The 23432-nt window shown below is 48.4% G+C and overlaps 1 protein-coding gene across 2 annotated transcripts in view; it reads right to left on the bottom strand.

The window, feature by feature from the left end:
* ago1 (argonaute RISC component 1) overlaps positions 1 to 22241 on the bottom strand; it is a 28892-nt gene extending 6651 nt beyond the window's left edge. Inside the window, exons 1-14 of one of the 2 annotated variants that reach the window (XM_064354562.1) lie at positions 21788 to 22241; positions 15320 to 15506; positions 12142 to 12262; positions 11687 to 11868; positions 10242 to 10378; positions 9901 to 10035; positions 9388 to 9475; positions 7713 to 7860; positions 7453 to 7572; positions 7186 to 7308; positions 5062 to 5195; positions 4732 to 4916; positions 4309 to 4468; positions 3903 to 3993 (exon numbers count right to left, since the gene is read on the bottom strand). In XM_064354562.1, coding sequence (XP_064210632.1) covers positions 3903 to 3993; positions 4309 to 4468; positions 4732 to 4916; positions 5062 to 5195; positions 7186 to 7308; positions 7453 to 7572; positions 7713 to 7860; positions 9388 to 9475; positions 9901 to 10035; positions 10242 to 10378; positions 11687 to 11868; positions 12142 to 12262; positions 15320 to 15506; positions 21788 to 21812 — 1836 coding nt within the window. In that variant the 5' untranslated portion in view covers positions 21813 to 22241. Of the gene's footprint in view, positions 1 to 3902; positions 3994 to 4308; positions 4469 to 4731; positions 4917 to 5061; positions 5196 to 7185; positions 7309 to 7452; positions 7573 to 7712; positions 7861 to 9387; positions 9486 to 9900; positions 10036 to 10241; positions 10379 to 11686; positions 11869 to 12141; positions 12263 to 15319; positions 15507 to 21787 lie in introns of both variants that reach the window. The other variant, XM_064354472.1, reaches the window with a different exon arrangement.
* Positions 22242 to 23432: the final 1191 nt, after the last annotated feature.

Raw genomic sequence — 23432 nt, 5'->3', positions numbered from 1 at the left:
TGGCCTAACCTGCAGTACCTGCTTTGGACTGTGGGAGGAAACCGGAGCACCCGGAGGAAACGCACACGGACACAGGGAGAACACGCACAGAACTCCACACAGAAAGGCTGTATCTGACCTCGGTACCTTCTCGCTGCGAGGCGACAGCGCTTTTCACTGCGCCGCTGTGCCACCCCCACACAAAGGACAATGCAGGGAAAATAAATGACTAAAGACAACAAACGCAGCACTCCAACATTCAATAAGAACCACTGGAGGCAGGGATGAGCTTGGCAACGGCGACAGGACTGACCTATCAGGACGCAGCGGCCCTGGCGTTGGGATCAGGAAACTAATCGAGAAAGAACAATGGAGCAAATCACTCTAATCTGCGTAAGCGGTTAAAACTTGAGTCACATTTTCCGTCGCGTCGACCTCTAACCTGAAAACTAAGGAGGTTCAGCAGAACCAGCCGAGACAGCGCTTGCGTCAAAGATTTATTAAAACCCACGCATGTAATCGCCCATTTCGAAAATCGACACCCACAATGAAAAAAGAAGATGAAAAAAAAAAAACAACAACCCAGAAAAGGTCACAGAACAACACGACAACCCTGAAAACGCAGCGTTACCGCCCACTGTCTCGGCCTGAGGGTCACAACAACATTTAGCCGTAATAATAATTGACGATTGCGAGTACTATTTTCCCGGCTTTTTTCCCCTGCCAGGTGACGCACAGCGTGTGTGCGGTGCGCTACCTACGGCAACGCCGCGGACCGCGGCTCCGCGCCACGTGCCACGTGGGCAGGCGGGAGGACAAACGGCTGCGGGGAAACGAGGGAGCGAGAGAAAGAGGTGAAGAGGCCGGCGATTACAAAAAAAGGACAGAGGGAGGAGAGAAAATAATGACAGCTCACGACAGGAGACGGAGGGAAGGAAGAGAGGGGTGGGGAGATCTGAACAAAATGAGTCAAACAGAAGTGGGCAAAAATATTTTGTCAATATTTGCAAAAATAAGGGGATTTCCTGATGACAGTGTTCAGGTTGTTTTAATCCTGAGTAAATACTTTTTTTAATGGAACAGAACAGCAGAAGTGGTTAATTACACGTCAGTCATTTCAGTGTGGGTCCAAGTAATTGCTCACTAAAAATACTGGGTTTAAAAAAAAAAAATTTTAAGGTGAAAAAAGGACACATCTATTTGAATATCTTTCACCAATAGCAACACACACACACACACATACAAACACACACAGACACACACACAGATACAGACACACACACAGACATGCACACACGCACACACACACACACAGACGCACACACAGACACACACACACACACACAGACATACACACACACACACACACACACACACACACACCCCAAACGCTTTCACCACCTCGCTCAGCGAGCAGCGGACGGGGAGAGGCTAAAGGCCGTGCCTCACGTCAGCAGTCAGCACCGCTCCCCCGGACTTCCTGTTCCTTCACCTGTCAACACGCCCACAGAGCCACCCCTCCCCCCTATCCCTCCCCCCCCCCTGTTCCCCCTCCCTCGTCGTCCCTCCTCCTCCTCTCATCCTCTCTGTCTCCCCTCCCCCTCTCTCTTTCTCTTCACTCTCTCTCCCCCCCCCCTCTCCTCTCCCTCTCTACTCCCCTCCCTCTCTCTCTCTGTCTCCTCTCTTCCCTCCTCTCTCTCCCTCTCCCCTCTCTCTCTCTCCCTCTCCTCTCTCCTCTCTTCCTCCTCTCCTCTCCCCCTCTCTCTCTCTCCTCTCTCCTCTCTCTCCCTCCCCCTCTCTCTCTCTCTCTCTCTCTCCCTCTCTCCTCCTCCTCTCTCTCCTCCCTCTCCCCCTCCCTCTCTCTCCTCTCTCTCTCTCCTCTCTGTCCCTCTCCCTCCTCCTCTCTCTCTCTCTGAGTCAGGTCTGCGTCAGCGTCGCTAGGCGACGGGTCTGCCGGTGTGCGTGTGGGGAGCGGGTACGAGGCAGAAGGGGCTGATGTAATTTCCACCGCGAGCGGAAGGTGCGCTTCCTCCGTCCTCCTTCCTCCTCTCTCTCTCTCTCTTTCTCCGTCTCCGTACTTCTCTCTTTTTGCCTCCATCCTCCTCCACATCTCTTCCACTCTCACCCTCTCTTTTCTCCCCTCTGCTCTTCCATATCTCTCCTCCGCTCTCTCTACCCCTCTCATTCTTCCTTTCCTTGCTCCTCCTCCTCCTCCTCCTCCTCTTCCCTTCTCATTTATTTTAGCCCTCTCTCTCTTTCCATCTTCTTCTCAATGGACTTCCTATCCCTCTCTCTCACGCTCTTGCTCTCCATCTCTCCCTAAACCGCTTCTGAGTACAGCAGGAAACCCAAAGAGGTCCTGAACGCAGCGGAGCCCCAGACGGGTGACTCACTACCGAGCGGTTTTTCAGCCCAAGGCCCGGAGGTTCAGAGCCAGCAGCCGCGGCGCACAGCGTTCACACACTCGTTCTCACGCGCGGCTTTCCCGCCATACAGGCCGCCACAGACGCCGAGCGGAGTCAGCGCGGACATTACCAGCAGCGCCACCGATTCAGTGCGTCTCTATTCGGGGGGGGGGGGGGGGCGAGAGCATAACTCTGCACAACAGACGCACTCGTATGTCAGTAAACATGGAACAAAAGCCACAGAGACACGAAAAATTGAAAGCGGATATTCATCGTGTTCCACTGCCTGCATCAAAGAGAACAGCAGAAGGAAGCACTTTCTGTGGTAAACGGAAAGACAGAGTAACTGTTGCACTGCAATTGCAGGTAAAAAGAACACCATGAACCCAGCAGTCCTGTTTGCATGACACTTGACGCTAATACTCTGTAGGCTGCATTATGGAAGAGTGAATCAACACTGCCACCACAGTGCAATTAAACTATGTTGTACTGTGTACACAAATGAGCAGCTCACGTTAAACTGCCGGACCAGTTGGTGCCATATTTGGCGAATAAACATTTTGTACTACACCCTAGGAATGTGAAATGAAATCGTAGTCCATTCAAAATCACAGCCATCACAAATGTTGTGATGTGAGATTTTTTGTATTCTTCCAGATTTATGGGGGGAAAAAAACTTCTGAATAAACATGGTAATAATGGTACTAACTAAATCTAAACTTTTTTTTGTTCCGTTTTTCTACATACAAGGTCTCTGTGTGAAGAGCCAGCTGTCACGATTAGATCCAATCAGTTCAGCGTGCTACTGAAATGACAGAAGCACAGGCAGAGTTTGCTATGAATCCTGGGAAGGTCAATGACATCACTGTAGACAGACAGTTTTCAAAGAAATAAACTATTTCAATAACTGTAAATGGCAGTGATGTCATTTTCTAATGACACTTCTCATTCCATTTTCTTTGAACTATTTAAAAGGGCAAGTCCTCATGAAACAGGTACAATGAAACACCACATTTTTCCACAAGTTTGTCAAAAACCCTGCTTCTACCAGCATCAGTATTGTATCACACAAACTAACCCAACAGTAGATACTGACAAACTTAGCCCACATCCTACATCTTATTTTCCCCCTCGGTTGCCAACCACTGCTGATTTTCAGCAAACTTTCACTTTCAGTTTTATTTTTGCAAGCCACACTTCACACCAGGATTCTGAACAGCATAGATTAAGTTTAGCAGCATCCAAAAAGGTGTTAAAAACACAATTTATTACCATCCTCATTGCAATTAATGACTGTTAAGGTAGGAGGTCCATCCTCATGGAAGCCCTTATACACTGTGCCTTGTAATCAACGCACTCATTTATCACACAACAGAGGCATCGTTCCATCGCTCTTTAGAAAGGCTGATGGAGTCTGTATGGAGCCGGGGCGTCCTCACAGGTCGCCGGTTTAAATCTCACCGAAGGTCCAGCTGAACTTCCAGTGCATTTGAATTTGCGAGGTCGGGGGGGGCTTACCGCTGTGATGGAGGGCTTCTTCCCGTCTCCCGCAGGGGGGTGGGTCACGTCGGCCCCCAGGAAGATCACCGGCTGCTGGAACACTGCTGACCTGAGAGCAGGTGCAGAACAGTGTTAACACACACTCACTCACTGACACACTCACGTTCATTCATACTCACGCACACGCACACACACACACACACACACACTTACTCACGGACACACTCACGTTCATTCATACTCACGCACTCACACACACACACACACGCACACACGCACATACTCACACAAGCATACACACACTCACACACACACAAAAAAGCTTGAAGCTTTTTTCAAGTTGCCGTAGGTGCCAGTGTGAGCCTTCAAGCAGGATCTGTGTAACCGTGCGACACGGCGGGATCAATGCTGAGACGCTCCTCACCGTTGGTGTGGCACCAGGATGTTGTTGATGCCGCCCAGCTTGACGTTGATCTTGAGGCAGAGGTTGGAGAGGGTCTGGGGAGAGGTCTTCACCACGTTCTTCACCTGGACGCACTGAGTGGCCATTCCCAGGAGAGTGTCCCCCACCCGCTTCACCTCCGCTGGGGGGCACAGGGAGAGAAGGAATGTAAAAAACTCTGCTATAACAAACATACTTCTTTTTTTAAGTAAGTAAGTACCATAGACACTTTTGAAAAATAAATACCATAGACACTATTGTAAAATAAGTACCACAGATATTTTTGTAAATGAATAAGAACCGTATATAGTATTGTGAAATAAGTACCACAGACACTTTTGTAAAATAAGTACCGTAGATGCTTTTGTAAAATAAGAACCTTAGATGCTTCTGTAAAATAATTACCATAGACCGGCGTCTTGCCGGGCAGGATGACGATGATGAGCTGCAGCCCAGAGTAGGTGTTCTTCAGGTGCCTGAACATGGGCTCCACGCTGTCTGCACCCTGCGCATATTTACAGAAGCACGGCTGGCCCTGGATGGGCATCCCAGCATCCTTAGAGATCTTCCGCAGCTGGTCCGTGAAGTTCCTGGAGAGGTGGTGGGTGGGGAATGGGGAGAGGGGTGACAAAAGAGAACAAGCCATTTTCAGATGCTGAGAACCTCGTCACCCTACTGAGCCCCCCTCCCTCCCCTTAACACCCCCCCCGCCCCCGCCAGAAACGTGGGCCTTACTTGAGCACCTCCTCTCTGCACTGCTTCTGTGGGGCGAAGCAGGCGATGGCCCAAACCTTGATCTCGATGCCGTTGTAGAACTGCTTCCCTCTCATGTCCCACACGCCCTGGTTGGGCGTGGCGATGGCCCGGTTCTGGTGGAGAGAGAGTCAAGGGGCATGTCAATCAAACCGGTTACCGCGGGAACGCCTGAGGCTGTGCTACACAGGGTCACACGGACACGTGATACACAAATGCACAGAGCAGTCATACAGGGACACAGTCACACCTAACACACAAATGCACAGAACAGTCTTAGAGGGACACAGTCACACCTAACACACAAATGCACAGAACAGTCATACAGGGACACAGTCACACCTAACACACAAATGCACAGAACAGTCTTAGAGGGACATAATCATTCCTAACACACAGAACAGTTTTAGAGGGAAACCGTCATGCCGAACACAAACACACACAGCAATCTTCGAGGGACATACTCAAGCCTAACACACAAACACACCAAACAGTCCTAGAGGGACTGTGGTTTTTTGGTTCAATGAATAACTGTAATATATTCAGGTGGAATTCAGGAAGAGTAGCTATAGTCCTTAACAGTAGGAAAAGGAAACCTAAGTAAACATCTAAACCATTATATGTAACACACAAATGCACAGAACAGTCTTACAAGGACACAGTCAGATGTGACAGACAAACACACAGAGCAAACTTACGGGGTTATAGCTGGACATCATACACAGACACACACAGTGATCTTACACCGAGGCACAACACTTCAGATGCAGTTCGATCTGTTGGCCAGACACAGCACAGAGAGACACACAGTGTGATCTTACGGTCACAGCTAGGGCGGGCGAAGAAGAAGAAGCCAAACTTCTGAAATCCCGCAGATCAATAGTCTTACCGGCAGGGCAGCGCCGAGCTCACACCCGCGAAAATCGTGACACGGAACACAAAATACCGCCCCCGCCTAGAAGCTTCTCCTCCGAAGCGCACCGTTTACTACTGTGAAATAGCAACAAAAACAGTTATTCTCCAGAACGGTTGTCCTTTTTAAGTATCGTTTATCGTTTTCCTGATCTCAGGATTGGCTCATTTCACAGCGTAGTTTCTGGGCAGGTTTTATCCAGATCCACCGGTCTCTGTACAGCATGGATGACTGCACACTTGCAGGAAGTATTAACGCTTTCAGGAGTGGACATTTTAAAGTCACGTTTAGCCCTATGGAAGAGCAACCAGTGACATTGATTAACGGTTTCTGATAGCGTGACTGAGCGATTGGGAGGTTTCGGGTTTATTTTCCCCACGGGTGATTTGTCCACAGTTGGGAATAACATTTTCTGGGGATACTTCACTGCCCTACACCTGCTCGGGAGCGCATTTCTGCACAGCGCCGGACGCCGTAGTTAATTACTGCAAACACAATTATGAACACAACTGCTGCTGAAATGAAAATGAAAGGACTGTCTGGCGGGTCCAGTTTCCATGGGGACTGGATCTATTGCACAGAGGCTATTGTACCAGAAAGCACTGAGAACACCGCGGTGAAGTCAGAAAAGATCTAATTATAAAGGGCGGTGTTCTCGCTCACCAGTGACATCACGCTTAGCGCTATGCTCCTCACAGCCACTCCAAATCAAGTGAGGCTCATAAAGACCACGCTCAACTTTGAACCAATCAAGTCCTGAGCTCCAAACTTTCCTGACCTCTGACCTTTACCCAGACCTCTTTTGAGTATGCACTTCCTGTGGAGGTACGAATACACGGACCGCTGTGGCAAAAGCTTATCACAAAAAAAGAGCCATTCTACAAAGAGACTGATTGTGATTGACAGATGATCCCGGGTGGATGGGTACATTCTCCCTAGCATCCCCCAGGAGCTGCTGATATTTATTACTTACAGTCACAGGAGTGTGACGCTAGTGGGCATTAACGGGCTACTCAAATCCACAAGTTAAAAGCAGAGAACGTTGTCGCCATTCTCTCAAAGTGGGCAAAGGACAAAAAAAGAAGAAAGAGGGGGGAAAAAAACAAGAAAAAAGACAACTAGACGAAACGGCTGCGCAGCGCTAACATCAGCATGCTGAATTATCCCCCCCCCACCCCGATCTGATCTCTCACCCGGCCTCCGTACTGCAGGATGGGGGCGGGCAGCACGCGCCCCGTCACCTCTGCCATGTCGTCCTTCACCTTTATCCCAAACTCCTGGATGTAGGGGTCCAGGTTAAAGTTAGCGTTCTTCATCTGGGGAGAGGAGGGGGGGGGGTGAGGAAAGAGGGGTGTGTGAACGACCGGAGATTCTGCGCAGAGATGGGCTTACTGGAAGCAAGTCTGCCCGGGCAGAGACGCAATGCCGCCTCCGGCCACCAGGTGGGGCTCACCACTCACCAGCCGGCTGATCTCCTCCTGTCGGTCGGGTGCGGAGCGCGCTGTGGCTTTGATCATGGTGGAGGTCTGATTATCGGTCAGTTTCTTGATACAGCGCTGCCCCGCTACGATGTTACACACCTGAGGAGAGGAGGGAAGAGAACTCAACTTTTCTGCTTCTGTGAAAATGAAACACTCAAATTCCGGTCACGTGAAAGCCGTTCAGCGCGGTCGTGGTTATAAAAGTTTGACGCAGGGTTTGTTTTTGGGCGTGTCCTCACCTCGAGCGGCAGGTAGGTGTGTTTCTGTTCCTGGCCCACCTGTAGGCAGGGCAGGTGAGGGTACTTGAGCTGCAGGTTGTACTTCTGTTTGAAGTACTGGGCCACTGTGCACTCCACTGTCTGCCCACTCTCAAGCTGCAGGGGAAACCTGCACAGAGGTCCACAGGAAGTTACATCACAGATGATCCACCATTTGTTTGTGATGTACCAAGGCCAAAACATGAATTCTCTCTACTGTTAATAATAGCTACAATGCTGTGTTTATAATGCAAAAGTGGAAAAAAACAATCCAACATACATGTGTAACATATATCATTCACATTTAATTTTAGTAACAGCCATTATGCTAGGCCATCTTTTCTTTTAACCCTTTGAAGAGTAGGTTTTTTGGAATGGTTTTTTCCCTAAATTCTAAGCTGGTGTTCTAGAACTCCATTGCTTTCGATTTCCAGTACTGACTGTTACGTCAGCATTAGAATGTTCAGTAACGAACATTCTAATAACATATTTGTGTTCTTACACCTTGAAGGGTTAAAAGGCACAGTACTGTGTTTAGCACACAAAAGAAAGTCAAACGTGTTAATGGTACACATTTTGTATTGTGGTGTGCTCTTAGCATTTTTACTTTTTTCTGACATGACACAGGTTCACATACAGGAAGAAAACAAGACCACTGTCCATGGCCCCCCCTTGCCCTTTGGATATTGAACACACACAGTTGGACCATGAAAAACCAAGACACAGGTTTCCAAATGGCAGGCAAACAAGGAAACGTTAACCCTTTCAAATCACATTTTGTTTCACAAGGTTAATACAGTGAACTAGTCATGACTTTGATTGCACTGATCCAAATAACTATCCCTCCTCAAAACAGAACGTAATTATTTGACAGTTGATTTAGTCAAATGAGGAATGTGGTTCCTCTACCATCGATTAATTTGCTTGTTACTAAGGTAACTTCACACAACTTCTCCAAAACAATGTTTCACAGGAATTAAATTAAAAGGGGCTTTTAACTCTACCTGGGTGTCAAATATTTTACATACTGCTATTCATGAACAATCAGTGGCTAGGTTACAGGGAGCCAGAAATAAAACTACTAAGGCATGGACAAGTATTATTGAAGCGATAAAGCTATTATGATTTACAAGGGTCTTTTATTCTCATATCTCCTTCATTTAATACACTCTATGTCTCTTCTATTTGACACATTGTATACCCCAGCATTACAAATATATTCAATAAAAAGTTGTTCACAAAAATATGGGCTAAGTTAATACTTGGTCGCTTCAAAAGATACTACAAAAAAATGCATGGGTGGATCAAGAACAAATCGTGATTTATTCTTAGATGCTACATCATTCGTTTCACAGGGCTAATTATTTACCTCATCTGTTCTAGCCGGGTTTTGTTTCTATGCTTTTTATCACTTTAGCATATCAGTGATTCCTTCTCTTGCGCAGCACCAAGGATGACGAGCGTGATGCTGCGGATGTTCTGGCTATAAATACAAAACTTATGCTATTTCTATCCAACCTCGGCAACTCGTGTACAAGCCATTCAGCTTCCGCGTCGCCAGTTGTACGGCGTGGTGTAAGATGTGACGCGAGCCGTTCTCCCAGCAGTCTGACGGTGGCACAGCTGGCAACCCCGAGTGGGCGGGGGGGGCACTCACGTCTGGTGGCTGGCGGGACGGCGGGTCACGTTGCACACGCGGTACTTCCTCTTCATCTGCCCGCAGTGCGTCACCTCCACCTTCAGACCTAGGGACCCAGTAACAGGAAGTGGAGGGGGGGGAACACACACGCACACGTGCACGCGCAAACGCACACGCGCACACAGACGTGCACACATACACGCACACACACGCAGGAACAGACAGGTAAGACCACCAATCACAGAAAGTGGACGTGAGAGAGAACTGCATGATGAATGGGGCTGGAAATGTGTGGAAGTGTGTTTTTAAAAATCACCTTACTGGTTAAGAAAGTGAGTGGAGCTCAACCAATCACAGTGCTTGTTGTTAACAAAGCTTACTGACAAAAGTTTTTGTGGGGGGGTGTGGGAGTTATGGAGTTATGCTTATGGCACGGGGACAAGGTTTAGATTGAGGGGGGGTGTTAGGGGTGAGGAATGGAACAGGGGGGTGGTAAGGGTCCCCCCTCCCCCCAAATACTCAGAGGCCCACCTTTGATCTCCTTGGTGAAGCGCACGCGTTGGGAATCTGTCAGGGTCTTGGGCTGCTCGTCAATATTGCGAATGTCCAGGACCTCACACATGAACTCGATCACTGGCTGGGCTTTGTAGAAGGCCGTCGCTGACACTGTGGGGGGGGTGGGGTGGGACACCAGCTCAGGACAGGGGGCCAAACATTTTTTTTTGTGCGTATTAAAAAGTCTTGTAAGAGGACTACTACTATATCCCATTGCAGGTCACAGAATGCATCACAGAGTACAGGGCACTGATGAGGCAGTGATAGGTTCGCCATTAGGGCTCTGAACTGGCCCCGCCCACCAGCTTCCTACTCACCATCGATGTTCAGCATCATCTTCCACATGGCGGGACGCACCGATTGGTGGAACCCAAACCACACCTCCCGCCCCCCGCCCAGCGGGTGGTAGTAACCCTCCGGTGGGGAGAAGAAGGAGCGTCCCACGGGGGTATACCTGTCAGAATGAAATGGGGGGGGGGGAATCCAAAAATGAGGACACCTTACATTCGTAACGCACACACGCAGTCTTTCAAATGATCGCTGGCCACCCGAAGCCTTGCGTTCAGACTTCAGATAACGCTGCTCTCATAAGCAGCAAGCCACATCATAAACAGCAGGTTCACATCAGCATGATGCAAATATGTCTCTCTTAAGACAGAACCGCTTGGCGTGAGGCCTATATTTAGATCGATCTCCACCCTGCCGCTTATTTTCTGTAATTCTGACTGCTCTGTATGCACGCTACACTCCACAGCCGCCAAAGCTGGAGCTACAGTCAGCATTTAAAGTGGCAGGAGCTAATCTGCTTTGCAAGATCCTCAGACTGACACGCGTCAAATAAACAATAAAATAATACATAACCGGCACAAAGCAGGTCTCCAATATCCCACACTAGCCTCTGATATCCCACGCTAGCCTCTAATCTCCCACACTACCCTCTGATATCCCACGCTAGCCTCCAATGTCCCACACTAGCCTCTGATATCCCACGTTAGCCTCTAATCTCCCACACTAGCCTCCAATCTCCCGCACTAGCCTCTGATATCCCACGTTAGCCTCTAATCTCCCACACTAGCCTCCAATCTCCCACACTAGCCTCTGATATCCCACGCTAGCCTCTAATCTCCCACACTAGCCTCCGATATCCCACTCTAGCCTCTGTTGTCCCACACTGGCCTCTGATGTCCCACGCTAGCCTCTGATGTCCCACGCTAGCCTCTGATATCTCACTCTAGCCTCTGATGTCCCATGCTAGCCTCTATTGTCCCACACTGGCCTCTAATATCCCACGCTAGCCTCTGATGTCCCATGCTAGCCTCCAATGTCCCACGCTAGCCTCCAATGTCCCACACTAGCCTCTGATATCCCACTCTAGCCTCTGTTGTCCCACACTGGCCTCTGATGTCCCACGCTAGCCTCTGATGTCCCACGCTAGCCTCTGATGTCTCACTCTAGCCTCTGATGTCCCATGCTAGCCTCTATTGTCCCACACTGGCCTCTAATATCCCACGCTAGCCTCTGATGTCCCATGCTAGCCTCCAATGTCCCACGCTAGCCTCTGAAATCCCACGCTAGCCTCTATAGTCCCACACTGGCCTCTGATGTCCCACGCTAGCCTCTGATGTCCCATGCTAGCCTCGTATGTACCACTCTAGCCTCTAATATCCCACGCTAGCCTCCAATGTCCCACGTTAGCCGCTAATCTCCCACGCTAGTCTCTCTTCATCCAGCCCTCCAGCTCACGGTCCCGTGCCCTCCGTACCTCATGGAGGCCAGGTGTCTCATAGCCACGTCCAGCGCTTGGACCGAGTCCAGCGGGACCTGCAGCCGGCCGCTCACTAGCGTCTCCTGCAGGAGCCGCCAGGACACCACAGCCAGCCAGCGGATCGACACCTTGAAGATGCGATCCTTCCCCTCCCCCGGAATGGTCACCTCAAAATCCACCTGGAGAGAGAGGGTCGAGGACAGCCAATGGGACGGGGTGTGAGGGGAGGGGAAGTGGGTGGGGCAAGAAGGAGAAGGGATGGGAAAATTAAAATGTGAGGAGAGTTGCGGGGGGAAAAAACAACAGGGGCGAGGAGAGGAGGAGAGAGGAAGAGAGTGATAGAGAAGTACCTCACAGACAAAAGCAGAAAGACACCAAAAAAAAAATAAACGTGACATGCATGCAAGCCTAAAAAGGAAGCCAGGAGGAAAATGCAAATGGCGCCCGCCTACCTTCTCGTTCCCAATGGGCAGGGCTAGCACCGTGTAGATGTTCTTTTTGCCGTCGTACACCGGCTTTCTGTCACCGAAGAGCTGGGGTTTGAAATGCTGGACCATGTACTCCACCACCTCCCTGCAGGGGGCGACAGAGAGACCAACAGCATGAGCTCAGGAGGGAGGAGGTTGGCCGGACGGCTCCTTAGAGCTGGGCTGAGCACCTTCGCCCAAGAAGAACCTCTGGCTCTGCTGCGTCGTTTTCACCCGAAAATTACCAACAGAATCAAACGAGACGTTCAGACCCGTCGAGGCGATTCAACTGTGCGATCCACTGTTTCAGTCGATCGATTTGGCGCAGAGCAACTACTAATGTCTGCACACCCTGCGGCTTTCCCAGGGCAAGTGTCAACACCGTCGTCTCAGAATTCAGGGAGCAGTGAGGAACCAATCAAACACAGCGTACGATGTGGGAGAGTCGTGCCCTCTGGGGATCACGGGGTTCAGGTGAGTTCTCGTTCAAAACTCACACAGGCGAAACGCCGTGACAATCGCTTCAATATTATTCAGCAATAATATTCGATTACACGCAACCTCAGGCCCGCTCCAAGCGAAATGCTAAGCTCGACCAGACGTCCGTTACCTGTGTCTGAATGAGACGTACCTGCCTAGACTCAAAAGAGATCTGGATACATTGAGTGAGTGAGTGAGTGAGTGAGTGAGTGAGTGAGTGTGTGTGTGTGTGTGTGTGTGAGTGAGTGTGTGTGTGTGTGTGTGAGTGGTGAGGGTGAGTGAGTGAGTGAGTGAGTGGTGAGTGTGTGAGTGAGTGAGTGGGAGTGAGTGGTGTGAGTGAGTGAGTGAGTGAGTGTAGTGAGTGAGTGAGTGAGTGGTGAGTGAGTGAGTGAGGTGAGTGAGTGAGTGATGAGTGAGTGAGTGAGTGAGTGAGTGAGTGAGTGAGTGAGTGAGGAGTGAGTGAGTGGTGAGTGAGTGAGTGAGGATGGAGTGAGTGAGTGAGTGAGAGGGAGGGAGAGAGAGAGAGTGAGTGAGTGAGTGAGTGAGTGAGTGAGTGAGTGAGTGTGGTGAGTGAGTGAGTGAGTGAGTGAGTGAGTGAGTGAGTGAGTGAGTGAGTGGGAGTGAGTGAGTGAGTGAGTGAGTGAGTGAGTGAGTGAGTGAGTGAGTGAGTGAGTGAGTGAGTGAGTGAGTGTGAGTGAGTGAGTGAGTGAGTGAGTGAGTGAGTGTGTGTGTGTGTGTGTGTGTGTGTGTGTGTGTGTACGTGCACGCGCGCAGCGTGTGTTTGTGTGTGTGTGCTCGCTTCTGCAGGACCAGTTTTTCAAGAATTCTCATCTTATTTCAGCACTGTTGCTCTCTGTTAATTAAGCACGTTAATTCCACGCGAAGGCTTTCCCCGTTTCTGGGTCAGGTGCCTCTTTAACCGACGGCGAGAAAAAGCACGTGTTTAAAACGAGGCTTTGCCCGCCCGGCCACGCCCGCGCTCACCCGCTAATGAAACGGTCCAGCCACTGTTTCACTGAGCCCTGTAATTTAGCCTAATCGCTAATCAGGCCCCTGAAGTCTGTTACTACAGCGATTCTCCAAGCTTAACGGCCTTTGGAGGTCTTTATCGCCTGATGAAGAAGGCTGAATATCGCCAGTCGTACTTTCACTCCCCAGACGCGAAAATGGAGGTGAAGTCACAACTTTGGTCATGCGGTGTGTGTTCATTCAAACTCTCTGGCCCGTAACTGAGTTTTTAATGTTTTTAATGCATTATGAATACTTATTAAAATCACAGACTTGAGCTATAATTAAATTATCAGGGCAGTCAGATAGCAAACCTAGGAAACGTTCCTCTTATAAATGCTGACAGAGCGGAAATACAACCTCTTTCGCCACAATGATTTTTTAAAATCAGAAAGTCAATTTTGTTCCTGAGGTGTGAACAAAAAGAACCGTCTGTTTAATGTGAATTTTTTTAGCATTTTAAGTATGTAATGCAATCCTGGTTTGGATGAACAAGGAAGTAGCATAAAAAAACATCAACATCCAGGTCACTGAATCTTTGCATCAGGGGTGTCCAATCCTAATCCAAAAAGGTTTTTCTTTTAGCTCAGCACCAAGACACCTGATTCTACTTATCAAGGTTTTGATTATTAGTGAAATAGTTACATCAGGTGTTGCAGTGCCCGATGATTTACACAGACAAGAGCTTTCAATGACCCGTCTGACTCAGAGAGACCGACATAATGTGACGTTAAGCGAATGACTCCAAGTTTGAGCACACCGGAAAAAAAACCAGACCATCTCAACTGCTATCCTAGACTTCATGAAGTAGGCTAATTATCACGGTCCAGGACAGGGAGGTGAAAGAGCCCCACAGCCAGAATCCAATTCCACAGAATTCTTATATAAAAATTAAATTAACGGATCTAAAGTTCCCAGATTAATCTACCGATTAATTCAAGTAATGGAAAAATTTTTTTTAATCAATTAATCAACTACAATAAAGAGCACAAAAATCTTGTCTTTTTCGTGCAAACCTATACCATTGCTATACCACGCCTATACCAGTGCGTTCTCTGTGCGTTTCATACTGTCGTGGGATGCTGTTATGTTTAATTTATTGTATTTGACCCTAATTCTGCACGTCAATGGCCCTCGTGGCTTATAATAATGCCGGAGTTCGTGTTCTGTTTATAGCAATCAAGGGACCACACTAATAATGTCAACGTGAGTCTGGTGGGATTTTAATAGGGGGAGAGCGCACAGAACCAGCAGCTCAAATTAAGTGGCCGGACCTCCATTGAAACATCACACTTTTGTGCACTCAGAGTAACATTAACTCTACTTATTCCAGACAGAAAACCCAGTAGGACTGTCTGGGATTCACAAATGTTGTCCAACGGAAAAAATCCCAAAAAAAAGCACAACATGGCAGTACAGGCAGGCGGTGGGAGAAGTACAGTGGACTTGCAACGTTCTCAGAGGTTGCCGGTTCAAGTCCTAGACGGGGAACCGTTTCTGGATTCCTGACCAACGTACTGACCCAAATTTGATCCGGGAGATAATATCCACCTGTGTTCGAAGGAATCCAGGAAACAGAAATAAAGGCAGGCCATCTAAGACCCTGCGGATGGATGAACCTGCGGAAAGGCTGAACGTAAAGATAACTCAAACTGCCCCGGGGCGGCGGCCATACCGGTTGACGCGGCGGGGGCACTTGTCGGGCTTGATGTCCACCTCGTAGTGGTAGACGTCCATCTTGGGGATCTCCACCTCGAAGTAGTTGGCCAGCAGCTTGATGGGCTTGCCCACTGTCCCCATGCCAGGCCTCCGGGGGGCCTGGAACACCTGCTGGAGAGGTGGGGGGAAGGGCCCCATGGGCACTGCGGGGGGGGGGCATAGGGGAGGTCAGGGGTCGAGTGGGCGGGGTCAAAGAGCAGGCCACAGCCCCGGGGACAGGGGTGAGAGGGGGAAGGTGGGAGAGTGTGAGTTATTGGAAAGGAGGGATAAAAGAGGAGGAGGAGGAGGAGGAGGAGGGGAGAGGAGGAAGGAGGCGGGGGGAACAGGATGGATTAAGGGGGGAATTAATTAAAGTGGGGGAAGAGAAAAAGAAAGGATGGGCAGATCAGAGAGGGGGGAGGCGGAGGTGGAAAAGTAGTTTTGTGTGATGAGAGGAGGAAGGAAGGAAAAGAGAGAAAGAAAGCGTTAGAGAGAACGCCATTGTTTCCTCCACAAGGCCAACGCATCTGCCTGAGAGAGACAGTCACACAACAGCTTCCGTTCAAAATTTACGACAAGCAGATCGATATCGCACCTGCACAAGACTCGCAATTTACAACACAAGGCTGCCGTAAGCACTTTTATCATAATCACCATAACCGCTATTATTAGCTTTGAAGGCACCCCCCAGTCAGCCTGGGCCTTGGAGAATTACACTGAGAACTTACAACTACATAAAATCCAATACTGTGCCGTATTAACCAATAAACACAACCGTCTAAAATAATTTCCAGTATAATTCTTTATCGCAACCACGTCCACTGTGTGAACGCAGGAAATAAACAGTAATTGACCACGGATCTCATACAGGGAGGTTTCCATCACTTTAACAAGCAGTTTGTAACAAAGCCTTTCAAAATTACATTCTTTAAAATAATGTTGCCTTCCGACTGAACGGGGCCGGGTGCTTAATTTAACGTACAGGAAGTGAAATGGCTGAAGACGCGTTTGAGTGTGATGAACGCGCGTCGCAGGGCGGTGATGTTTTCCCTGTGAGATCACAGAGAGATGGTCTGCAAGCGGGTGTGTTTGCCAGCCCGTGGAAGTGCGATAGTCACATGGTGTCTGTTTTTGCGTTCGGGGGGCGAAAGGTCACGGTGACTTGGGCAGCAGCGGGGCAGGCAAAAGCTCCAAAAACCTGGAGCACCTCCAGATGCTGTGGAGGGGGGTGTCATCCCAGCCAGCCCCCCTCCATCGCCGCCCCTCCCCAGAGAACACTCCATCCGTCCCAACAAAGACCCCAGCTGCCCTCTCCTCTTACGGGCTGAGACAGGGGGAGAGAGAGAGCACACACACACACACATGCACACGCACGCACACACATGCATATACACACACACACTCGCATACACACATGCACACACACACGCTCACACATGCACACACCGACGCACGTACTCGCGCACACGTGCACACCAAAACAAGCACACATATACACACACACACACACACACAAAAACAGGAACACACACATGCACTCACACAAAAACACGCACACACACACACTCACACACAAAAACACGCAAAAACACACGCACACACACACACACATGCACGCTCGCAAGAAGGGAGCCCCCCAACATTCTCAGCCTCACCATGGAGACACCAAGGCAACGCTCATTGTCATGGAGATCTGGAAATCCGGGGTGTATGTTTTTGTGGGGGCTGGGGGGGTTCTTAAAACCTTGGCCTTATTCATCAACAATATTAACATTTCCCCACAAAGCCAGGCCTCGAGCGATCGATCCCCCTCACCCCTCAGCCCGCCTGGGAGCAGGGCCTGGGCCGAATATCAACATCCAGCAGCTACAGAGGTGAAGGACACACACACACACACACACACACACACATAAATACATACACACACACACACACACACACACACACACACACGCGCACACACACACACACACACACACATACACACTATAATCACTGACACACACACACACACACACACACACACACACACACAGAAGCGCAAACACAGCTGACCAAAAGAGCACACTGAAAGGCGTGGTCTCCACGCCTGGCGTCAGGGAGCCGCTGGGGGCGGGGGGACGCGCCCCCCCCCCCCCCCCCACCCCCCCCCAGGATCACAGACAAATCAAACGCACACAAACACCCCCATTCAGCACCCATTATCCCCAAAGGCAGATGGTGAGACAGGGAGGCCTGCAGCCAGTCATTCAGAGTTTACCACTGAGGCCCTACCAGACCCCATTAGTCATACAAACAGGACCTTACGCATTTATACCACAGCCCATCGGGATTCAGCTGTATTTACTACAACCTTACACATCTATACTAAACCCCGTCCTGATTCAGCTGTATTTACCACAACCTTACACCAAACCCCATCCTGATTCAGCCGTATTTACCACAACCTTACACATTTATACTAAACCCCGTCCTGATTCAGCCGTATTTACCACAACCTTACACATTTATACTAAACCCCGTCCTGATTCAGCCGTATTTACCACAACCTTACACATCTATACCAAACCCCATCCTGATTCAGCTGTATTTACCACAACCTTACACATTTATACTAAACCCCGTCCTGATTCAGCCGTATTTACCACAACCTTACACATTTATACCAAACCCCATCCTGATACAGACACATTCACCACAACCATACACATTTATACCACAGCCCATCGGGATTCAGCTGCATTTACTACAACCTTACACATCTATACTAAACCCCATCCTGACTCAGCCGTATTTACCACAACCTTACACATTTATACCAAACCCCATCCTGATACAGACACATTCACCACAACCATACACATTTACACCAAAGCCCATCCTGATTCAGCTGTATTTACAACTTCACACATTTATACCAAAGCCCATCCTGATACAGACACAATCGCCACAACCTTACACATTCATACCAAACCCCATCCTGATACAGACACATTCACCACAACCATACACATTCATACTAAACCCCATCCTGATACAGACACATTCACCACAACCTTACACATTTATACCAAACCCCATACAGCCATATTTACTACAACTTCACACATTTATACCAAAGCCCATTCTGATACGGACACATTCACCACAACCTTGCACATTTATACCAAACCCCATCCTGACTCAGCTGTATTTGCCACAACCTTACACATTTATACCAAACCCCATCCTGATAGAGGAATCTTCACTACACTTTACAAACCTATACCAAACCTTATTCTGATGTTGCTGTAACCACATTACTGAACAACTTTATGGTGCAACACCACCCCCATCCTGATATAGATGTGCTACCCTGACCTACTGTAACCCTCAAATTCAGCGCCGGGCTGGTCTAACTAACATCTTTTTAAACAGATCAAAAAACTAATTTAAAAAATCAATTCACCAAAGTTGTGAATGCGTCATAATGGATAAGGCATCCGATATGAGCGTATAAGAGCTCGAAGGCACACTGCTATGAATCTCTGATCTGAAGACACAGATTTGTAATTGTCCGCTTGCGGTTATGTGGGTAGAAAGATAGGAAGATAGTACTCGCACTTGTGAAATCTCAGGGAAAATGTTTCAGCCACACAGACACGTCAGATCAAGTGAATATCACCAATGCCTATATACTTATACAATAATGCATAATACATGAGCATTTGTGATAGTCTCCTTATTTGGAAAAGCCCAGTGAGCTCAAAAAATGGTGTCTATAAAACATCACATCCAGGATTAAAACAGCAATGTGTGGACATAATTTCACCTGCTCCTGTCCTCACTTAGTACCTGCAATTATTCTCTATGTGGGTACACTGTACTAAGTTGTGTGAAATGTGCTCATTAAATAGCCATTCGATTACGTGACAAGGCAAGCTGGCAAACAGCCAGTCAAACAGGAAAGGGTTTGGCTTTCAGTTTAACTGAGGGACAGGCTTATTTGGCTTCTTGGCTATAGCACAAAACACAAAAGCACATCACAGTTATTTGGGAGCAGCACCAAGGGCAGCGAACTCATCGCCAGTGGGTAATGGTTTTGAGTTCCATACATTTCCCAGCCAGTTTTGGACAGCTAGATGTCATCTCTCTCCTACGATGCACTCGTCTGGGTTCTATTGACTATTTTACACCCGGCTACACAGTACTACAGGGGAGCCAGTGACTATTCTACACCTTACATTCAACACAGTTTTATAGGAGAGCCAGAGACTATTTTACCCCCTACAGGTCACACACAATACTACAGGAGGCGCAGGGACTATTTTACACCCTACAGGCCACACACAGTACTACAGGAGGCGCAGTGACTATTTTACACCCTACAGGCCACACACAGTACTACAGAAGAGTTGACACAAATTGCAGTTGAGGCGCTGATAACTGATAACTGGCAGTCTGAGGGGACCTGGTTGAATTTAACCCTCCCCCTCCCGGGTGGGACTAGGCCCACCAAGTCCCATTAACATACAGCCCCAATTATAAATGGCCTGGGACACAGCATGGGTTTGAACCTGCAATATTTAGGCTATGTGGCCTGACTGCGAAAACAATAAGAGCCCATACCAAACACAGCCCTAAGTACCATGCACAAGTCCCACATCTTGGGTTTGAGTCCCAGGTACCAACTGTCTTACCCTTGAGGAAGATACCTGACCACAAATTTTTAAAGTAACAACCTGGCTGTGCATATACTGGCTAGGCCCAAACTGACTATGCCCATACGGACTGTGCCCATACAGACTGTGCCCATACTGACTGTGCCCAAACTGACTATGCCCAAACTGACTATGCCCATACGGACTGTGCCCATACTGACTATGCCCATACAGACTGTGCCCATACTGACTATACCCAAACTGACTGTGCCCGTACTGACTATACCCAAACTGACTATGCCCATACGGACTGTGCCCATACGGACTATACCCAAACTGACTATGCCCATACGGACTGTGCCCATACTGACTGTGCCATACAGAGAATGCCCATACTAACTGTGCCTATACTGACTGTGCTCATACTGACTATGCCCATACTGACTGTGCCCATACAGACGATGCCCATACTGACTATGCCCAAGTCCACAGCCAAACCAACGAGAGCCAGAAATGTAAGGGGGGGGTTTACATTCTCATGGACCATGTAGCAGCAACTGAACTTGACTCCAGAGATTTTGGATTTGAATCCCATGTTGGAAAAGAACTGTGGAAGCACCACTCTTGTACTCTTGTAAGCAAAAGAGTAATAAATTACATCAATCAGTGACATCACTTACGTCAGATGCACATGTAAACAAACACAAGAATGGAAGCACGTCCACAATTACTGACCATGACAACCACACACATCTGTGTGCACACGCAAGTGCAAGCACACACACACACACACACCTCAAAATGACTGACATGATCCTTAAAGACTGACTGTGTCCAAACAATCTTAGTGAGCCACTGTCCCAGCATACATACAACACAACACATAAAACTGCTGTCAATGCACAGCCAGTAGCAGCAGCGCCATGCACGATGGAACCTAACATTTTCTCATCATCAATTCCTGGCTGCACACATTATTATTATTATTATTATTCATAGTAATAATAATTTTAAGCATATCGACCACTGATATGGAAGCCTGCAACAGCACATGAGAATGCTATTTTAAAACATCAGCAGTGAAATAAATTTAGACGGACATACAGCAGCTGTCTTACTGAATATCATACATCTGGCGAGTTATGCAGCCACAGGATAAATTTACAGCTAACCAACATGCGAACATTGGAAACAAACTACAAACGACCATTACCAACCCATTTAGCCGGTTAGGCATAAGTGCTTACCCTGAGCACACAGTTCATTTGTTAATAACAGGATACAGCGCAATACTCGTTTAATAATAACGGTAGAAAGGAGACACTCGTGTTCGGGGGTGCGAGCGGTGAGAGCCCGGTTGTCTTAGAGGGTAGGTTGTCTCTCATGCCACCGCGTTTTGGGGTTCCCACGACCCCCCCGCCCCAGTCCCTGACCTCAAACATTGTCATTAATCTAAAGCCCCCGTCTATCGCCATCAATCTCCCCTTCAACCGTTCTGCACACCCACTCGGGCTGCTCGGATTGTTTCCGACTTACTTAGCTAGCCTCCCAATATCGACTTGGCAGCTGGCTAACTCGCTAAGCGAATCTTGCTATGATACACACGGCTGCGACAATCTTAACCGTGCAATCTTAACCGTGTCTGATAAGGTATCGAGCCACCTTGAGTGGATAGCGTGCAAGCTAACGACTGTAACAAACGTTTACCTTGCTAGCGACTATTCCAGATTCATTTCAATAAGCTCCATCGCTCACCTCGGAACATGAACCACCCCGTCCCAACTTGCACGGAGGGGTTGACTTACCGGTGCCAGAAGGTCCTGGTTCCATCCCATCCACTAAGCCACGCTGGTACTACAAAATCCAGGGCTTTATCGCCACAACGCCGGCGCTACAGTGCCACTTAGCTTCCCAGCCTCTTTGCCTCTCGGCGTGCAGCCTTCTCCGTCCTCGCTACGCCCCCCGCCCCCTAGCCCTGCTGGAGCCCCCAGATCCGCAGAGTTCTACCGCCAATAACCCCGGGACTGGTCCCTTCAAGTCCGCTCTCCAAACGGCTCCTGGCCGATGGCGTCCTTCCGTACCACTGCGTGCGCTTTCTGGGCTTCTTCGTCGGCCTGGCTAGGCGAATCGCCCGAGAAACAGTGCAGGCTCTCCGGTGTGTTGTGCTCCTGCTCGCCGTTCAGCCAGGACTTTCCAGCGGAACAAAAAGGGACAAAACCCCCACCAATTCGGAATCTTCTCTGCACACAGAGGCCTTTTTTGTAAGCGCCCCCTACTGGTAGGCGGGAGTTGTAAACGTGCGCAATTATTACGGAGTTCGCATTTTTCACAGAGTAGGCTTCAAAAACACATAGCAGCTTTGTCACCCGTCGTTCCAAGTTAAACTTACTTGAACATGAGTTAATGACACCCCCGTCGTCTTGAAGACGAACTGAGTCTGGATTTATCTCAATGACACTGACGATTGGTGTATTAACCTTAATATTATGACTATGTTTACCATTACAAATCACATTAGCCAGGTACCATTGCTCTCCAATACGTTCAAATTTTCTGCCCTCTGTGAATTTCAATTTCAGTTTCAGAATATTCAGGTAAGCATGGTTACAGTTCCCAGCTGCAAATTGTTACTCTAGCACATTATTCCAACAGATAAATATGCATTCATATCATTAAAAAATGTATTCTTATATAAGTAGATGTGTTGCTTTTTGTCACATTTTCACATACGTCCACACTGATCTGCTGATGGGCAGCCATTTGTTTCCCAGTGGTATTTCAAAGCAAATTATCATATTTGGCCTGGCAAACAGAGAGCTCCTACTATACGTGAGCAGGTCAATAAAACAGATTTTTTTTATTTTTATTTATTATTTATTTATTTATTTATTTATTTTATTTATTTTTTTATTTTTTATTTTTTTTTAATTTATTTATTGACAACCAATCTCATCAATCACGAGCCATGTGGTCATGGCTGGTGGGCAGGAGGCTATGGACATTATAACCACCTCCATTGGGATCGGCAGGTTCGAGGCCAGGTTCTTCCATACTGCCTTTGAGGAGGCGTTTGGGTGGGAGAAAGGGCACTTTGGCCCCATCAATTTTGTGGCATTTTGTCCTGATGGAAAAAGCCACAGCCGCGGTGGAGAAGATGGCCATGTCAGACCACATTACTTTAGTCCACAGGACTCCGACTTTGAACGGGAAGCCTAAGGAACAGCAGCAAAGTCGGCACAAAATGCTGCAATAATTTTTAAAAAGGGTCTTAGAAACAATATTCAGGACCCAGGAAATCTTCTTCAGTTCTTTCAGTTTCGCACAAACATCAGTTGGATCGAAAGATTGTGTTGGAGGACACCTCCAGACTCCAGGAGGCCTACACTTAGTATAAAATGGCTTATAGTGAATGCTCTAATACTAAGCCTTAAGCACTTGATATTTTAGCGT

This window comes from Anguilla rostrata, chromosome 1, assembly GCF_018555375.3.
Source record: "Anguilla rostrata isolate EN2019 chromosome 1, ASM1855537v3, whole genome shotgun sequence".
Classification (NCBI taxonomy): Eukaryota; Metazoa; Chordata; class Actinopteri; order Anguilliformes; family Anguillidae; genus Anguilla; species Anguilla rostrata.
This window is presented reverse-complemented; position numbering and strand designations above follow the sequence as displayed.